Here is a 6,886-nt window from a genome sequence, read left to right as displayed (position 1 = left end):
GAAGCCAGATGGGTATGTCGTCGCTGCTATGTTGGGGGCGAAGAGTTCCATCTCGTCTCCCGAATCATATTCGTCCTTTTCCTTTTCTGATAGGAGCTTCCTCATTAGTTCTTCCATCTGAGTCAGGCGCTCGAGGGTTTGGTCCTGAGATCCTTGGTTATTCCGGGGCTGCTCGACAGCCCCGGATCCATTGTAAATATTAGGTGGGTTATTGCCCCTCCTATCTTGAGATAGGTTGTTTGGGACATTCCCTCCGTTACGTACTTTGGATCGGGCCCCCCCCCCCCCCCCCCGAGCAAGCCTGACTACCATCTCTAGCCCGATCCTCTCTATGAGAGTTGAGGCGATCTCGAAGGTCGCTTCCCTGGGTGGTCTAGTGACTTTGTGCCGAACTTAGTCGCTGACGTAGGTCTCCTCCAGAGAGATCACTCCGGTGACTGCCGGTCCAATGACTCCTACTGGATAGGCTTGGAGTCCGTCTTTGGTGGCGAGGACCTGAGCTTTCTTCCGGCGCCCTGCTACGCCGAGAAGGTCCCGCTGATGGTGGGTTTCTCCTACTACTCCCGTAAGCTGGGATGTCTCGGACGGGCCGAGGAGGAGACGGATATCTGATCGGAGATGGAGGATGCCTGACTGGAGAAGCAATCCTGGTTCCGTCTGGACGGATCAAATTTGGTGGGGGCCTTTCGGCCCTGCCAACTTGCTGGTCCCGCGCCGGGCGATCTGGACGAGGCGCAGGACGGTCTTCGGGGACGGGCTGACATCGTGGGCCCTCCCCGGTTCTCCTCCGAGAATTTCTTCGAGCTCTCCTGGGCATCCTCGAGGATGGTTGAGAGCTAGGAGTTGACGTCCTAACCGAACGGCTGTACTGCCGTTGTCCGGTCCCAGGCATTTCCCCGAAGTTTGCGTCTCGATGGTGCGATGAAGGGGTGGAGTTGGCTGCTGGAAGTCTATCCGAACGGTTATGCCTGGACCGATTACCCCGGCGAGACTTAGGAGCCTCACCTTGCTTCTCTCCAACGTTAACGTTGGTTGTGAGAGGGGGTAGTCGGGCCAGGATATCCTGGATTTGCTGACTAGCAGTTGCTAACTGGCTCCTCAGCTGAGCGTTCTCCATCTCCACCGCAGTATAATAACACGGGTTCAGATTAGGTGGCCGGGGCGCCGAACTACCAGTATCGTCTTGGCCCGCCGGCTGCTTTCCTGGCCGTTGCTGGACTTCAGGAATTTGTTCATCAGGGATGGCGGTATGATGAGCCTCCTGCCCATCATGTTGTTCTGTCTCGTTGCCATGCCTGGATCGAGTAGTCACCATAGTTGGATGTTTGTAGCAGCACTAATCAAACTTGCTCTCAATGAAAGCACCAAACTGTTGACGCGGTTCTTCGCCAACAGGTAATTAAGAGAAAGAGAGGAAGGGATTAGTGCCGAATGTAGAACCGTAACAGATATAAGATCTTAGTGAATGAAATAGATGACTCAAGACACGTTTTTGAGTGTTTCAAAGGTTAAAATCCTTCTACTCCACTAGTCAATATTATTGATATATTCTGGGTATTTGGTTACAAAGTATATCTCTCTAGAGACTATTTTTTCCAACCCTTATCAACTCCCAGGGTCTCCATATTTATAGGAGAAGGCACCTGGAAGTTGGTAAGGTGGTCATCCTGTGACCTTCTTATTTGTCATATCAACTCTGTGAAATTCATGATTAATTCCTAAACCTGACACATAAGTATGGTCAAATCGATAGATAAGGAGATAATGGGCCGCACGGCCCAACCCAGCCGTGGGTGTCTGAACACGCACGTTCCTACAGCGTGTCCGAGAAGTCAGGGAGATATCGGACACGTGATGTCAGATATATGCACATTTATCTTGCGTGTGTTGACTTTACAAGGGGTCATGGCCTCCATATCTAGCTCGTACCACGAGCTGTGCATCTGACCCGACCTTCGGCCTTCCGATTCCTTGCTCCAGTCTTGGGAGTCTTGGCGAGTCCTTGAGGATTCCTCGAGCTAAGGGGGGTACGACCTCAAGACAGGAGCTCCGACCTGGGGGATGTTTATGGACTAACCATGATTAGTCTGAAGCTCAGCCTGCTAATCAGCCCGTGAGAAAATCAGGGCGTACAATTTAATCTCAAAATTTGAGTGTAACATTACTAATATGCTACAAAATCACATTTATGCAGGGAATCACCACCCCATTAGGGGCACCCCAACCCACGGGACCCCATCCCTGTTGGGAAAATTGTCATCCCTATTATTCTTGATGTCATTGTTTTGGGTCATTTACTATAATTTCTCTACAATTTTATATTTATTTTAAAATTTGTGAAAGCTAATATAAGTAATATTTAATTAATATGATAATAATCATAATTAAAATTATATACAAATTAAATAATAAATCAAAATAAAACTATAAGGTTGACTTATGGTGCCACATATGGAGTGGCACAAATTAGTGTTAGCGTGGTGCTGCAAAAACTAGTTTTTGCACCATTTCCTACATAGCGTGAAAACTAACTTTTGTGCCACACCAGATAGCGCCATAATGTAGAATTTGCGTTTATGCCTTTTTCGCCACGAATATACGTGGTGCAAAAATCTCTTTTGTTAAACGATTCACATGGTACCAAAATCATTTTCTGTAGTAGTGGTACAAATATAATTTTACAAGTGTTAACAAACTTGTTAATAACGACATTAAATTAATAATTACACAAAGAAAACTCCCCTATAAAATTGGTTATGAAATATAATATGTAGACATATAAATACATGCATACATATATATTTATTTTGGGAAAGGTCGCTAACTATTTGATATTCTTTGTTTTCGTAAAGTATTGTTTTGATACTCTGTGTTTATAATAATGCTCATTTGGTACCGTGTATTTTGAAATCGTACATATTTGGTATTCCTATATTTTAAAATCGTATATATTTGATATTAATTAATAAATTTTTATCAATTTAATCAAACTGCTCTCAATTATATAAGTTTCAATTTTAAATTTAATTATTTAATTACATATAACTGATGGCAGTTTTGTCATAATGACAAAATTTTATTTATTAAATATGAGTCTAGAATAATAAATATCTATGATTTTAAAATATATTGTATCAAATGAGCATTATTGAAAAAGGAGTAACAAAACCATACTTTGGAAGACAATGTTCAAAATGAGTAAATTTCCTTTTTAGAAAGAGGGCTTGGACAAATTGCAAACACATCGGAGTGATCTACCAAGAGTGAGATCACCATCATAATTAAAGAATGCAGAAAACCTAACATATTGTTCTGATTTTTTTTACACTCGCAAAAAAAAAAAAAACTTGAAAAGAAAACAATAAAACAAAAATAGCAATAGCTCCTCATCAGGTAGACATGTGCGAAGAGACGAATCTTAAAAAGCCATGATTGGAGGATAAAGAACTTAGTGATGATTTTATTTGGGTGTGACACTTGATGAAGTTCTGACCCATTTAGTGAAAGGTATCCGCTTCAATTATTTCAACAAATTCTTCAAAATTGATCTTTCCATCTTGATTTTTATCGAAAGTTCTGATCATGGATTGGCATTCGGCTTCAGAAGGTTCCATAAAACCCAATTCATGTAAAACTCTCTTCACTTCTCTTGCATCAATAAACCCATCTTTATTCTCATCAAACACACCAAAAGCTTCCCTCAGTTCTTCCCGATTCACTTCCTCGCCATGATCTTCTTCATAATCTCCTTCCTCTTCCCCACAAAACGTTGTCGTTTCGTCACTCTCTAGCAGTACTAATTCCTCCATTATGACCCTTTTCACATCTCCTAAACACATTTTGTTGTCTTTTTTTGCATCAAAACGACCAAGTTCATTCTGCGTTTGATGATCACCACCATCATCAGCAACAGCGGCGTAGTTAGTCCTCTTATTAAGTAGCATAGCTTTAGCTGCTACCATCAGATCCAATATGCACAATTGCTTCTCATAATATTCGACGTTAGAACAAATGAAACGGTGAAATAGCTTTGGAACATACCTTAGCATTGAAAAAAAGTCTCGCAGCATTATGACAAAGCTAATCACCATTAAACTGATTATGGGAAATTTGGCCATGAATACATTCATCTCCATAGTGACAATTACTTAGCATATAGTAGCAAGTGTAATGCATGCATGACTAATTCCTAGTGTGGTGTATATATATATAATGACCGAGTCATTGTGTAAAAGAGGTGGAAAATACTTAGTCAAATCAACAAACATTTCTTGCGCAAGCCTCTACTTTATTTTCTGGAGTGGACTTGGACCATGGTGCACATTCGGGTCATGCAACATTTGTAATATATTGAGCTAATAAATCTATCCAAATAATTATATTGTTTAAAAATGGTACAAGATGATGATAGTATATATAAAAAGGGTACTCCACTACATTGAGACTAATATCTTCCTTTGATTGAAGTTCGTCTAATTAACTAATAATATTAAGTCATTATTTATTTATGTTACTCAAGTAGTAAAATGCATAGAAACTTCGTGGATGTGACCTGGAAAAGTTATCAGGCGTGTATGCATTGGGTGTTCCCCCTAGTGTGAAGCACAAGGTTATGATGAATCAACTTTTACTTACTTTATCACTGAGTTCCTCAGAATCTCATTTCATGTGATTTTTACCGTAAATTCAAGGCCAAAAATAAAAAATCTTAATAACAATATTAAAAAGATGGAATAAAGGAATGGTCCTTGAATAGTGTGACGGTGGATATGTGTGAAAAAAAATGGTTGGTCTACTCCTCAAGAACACGAGTTGAGAACTGAGGAGTCAAGAGTGAACGTTCAACAGTTCAAATTCTCTTGTATGTGTATGCTACTATTAGTTATGGGTCATACATATAAGTTTGTCACATTGTGTGTTTTTGCCTGTTGTTTCAAATAACGTGTTTAATATTTTCTCCTTTATTATTTGTGTGGAGCCACGCTATTAAATTACAATTATACTAAATTTAATAATAAAATAATTGAAATATAAAATTGTTGTGTATTTGTTAAATTATAATGTGAAGGTATTATTAGTCTGATGCAAAAATAATATTATAATATTTGATATGTCATTAGTTTTTTATTTTGAAAATAATAAAAATAAATTACTTACAAAAGATTTTAGTTTTTGGTCAAAATTTTTGTCAATTGGCAAAATTCATTGAAAAAAAATGACAATCAAACTTCCAAATTAAAAAGAAAAAGTGATTCTTTTTTCTGAAAAAAAATCACAATTATAACCACCGACGAATTTAACATGACTAGTACAGTAAAAATAAGCCTACAAAAAGTTGCGTTTAATATTTTTTTAAGATCATGGATGTTTTTATTGACACCTATTTTTTTTCTACGTACTTAATTTTTATAAATATTTTAAAGAATTTATTAGGTACAAATTATAATTTAGTATAAATTTGAAAATTATCATCTTCCTACCAATTTTATTATTATTATTTTTTTTAAAAAAAATAAACATTAATACTATCAAAGCTAAATTAATACTTCATTATAATAAAAAAAAAATTAGTAGACCCACACTCTGTTCATATAAAAAATTTAATTTCTTAAGATTGATATATAACCTAAATTTTAGCAAGTGTACCATAAATTATGAAAAATATTTTATTATTTAAATTTATATGAAAAATATTGATGTCTATATAATTATATGTATAAATAATTAATTAGAAAGAAAATATGTAAATATAAACAATAAGTGTGACAGATAAAGTTACTCTCTCTGTATCCTATTTTTATTTGCTACCGTAATCCTTTTTTATTCACATATACAATTTTTTTTTGTTTTTAACAATATCTCTAAATATGTCCCAGAAAAAAAGTTGACAAGCATGTTTTGAACTATTTAGTACCTGAGTAAGGATATGGCAGATCTCATCTACATCTAGCAATAGAAAAAGAAAAAAAAAACTAGTAACCTAAAATTTTAAAATTATTATCATATGAACAATCCGATTTTGAAAATATTTGAGACCTAACTCTAATCTAACTGTTACAAAATCAACTTTCAGAATTTAAATATTACAAAATATAAAAAAATTTATTTTGCAGCTGAAAAAAACCATTTTGAAAACTATTGTAGAATCTGAAAAATTATGTGGAGTTTTAGTGAAATTTATTATGTTCTAATTATAAAATTTCCGTGCTATCTTTATCCAAGTAAAATATTATGTATTTTGAGTATTTTTAATTTAAAATATTAATTATCTTATGATATTCTAATCTTTTATTTGTTAACATTATTTTAAGTGGTTTATTATTATTATTATTATTATTATAAACAAATTTTTAATATTCTAATCAAGGCTGGACGTACATATAGGAGGCCTCTAATTATATGGCTTTTGTTTTTATCTTCTTTACTTGCTCCTAAAACAAATTCCTAGCTTCGTTCCTGATATTTTAAAATAAGAACTTCTTTCAAAATTTGTACAAATAAATTCTTATCTTCTTACTCCCGAAAGTTAAAGAAAATAATATATTATATGCTTAATAAAGTTACAATAATATATGGGTTGTACTTGTTTAATTTTATAAGACCAGATGCAAATATTGTGCGAAATTTAGCATAAAAACTCAATAAATAATATATTTAATATAATTTTTACAACGATACTTTAATGCATATAAATGTAAAATTAATATGAAAATAAATTTTTAATTAATGATTATTTAATATTTATTAAAAATATAAAAAAAAAATTTACATTTATATTTAATGCTAATAATAAATTAGATACTTAAAAATAAGGCATTTTTTCATTATTATATTTATGACAAAAAAGTTATTTATACGGACTTCTAAAATTTCTTTTATTAAAGTA

General features: G+C 34.9%; 1 protein-coding gene across 1 annotated transcript; it reads right to left on the bottom strand.

Moving 5' to 3' along the window:
- Positions 1-3,160: 3,160 nt before the first annotated feature.
- Positions 3,161-4,158, bottom strand: LOC133829029 (probable calcium-binding protein CML45). The gene has a single exon (XM_062259005.1). The coding sequence runs from the start codon at positions 4,134-4,136 to the stop codon at positions 3,498-3,500; it is 639 nt and encodes a 212-aa protein (XP_062114989.1). The 5' UTR covers positions 4,137-4,158; the 3' UTR covers positions 3,161-3,497.
- Between the last annotated feature and the right edge of the window lie 2,728 nt (positions 4,159-6,886).

Source organism: Humulus lupulus, chromosome 4, assembly GCF_963169125.1.
Source record: "Humulus lupulus chromosome 4, drHumLupu1.1, whole genome shotgun sequence".
In the NCBI taxonomy this organism is placed as follows: domain Eukaryota; kingdom Viridiplantae; phylum Streptophyta; class Magnoliopsida; order Rosales; family Cannabaceae; genus Humulus; species Humulus lupulus.
Note: the sequence above shows the minus strand (reverse complement) of the source record. Positions and strands in the feature narration are given on the sequence as shown.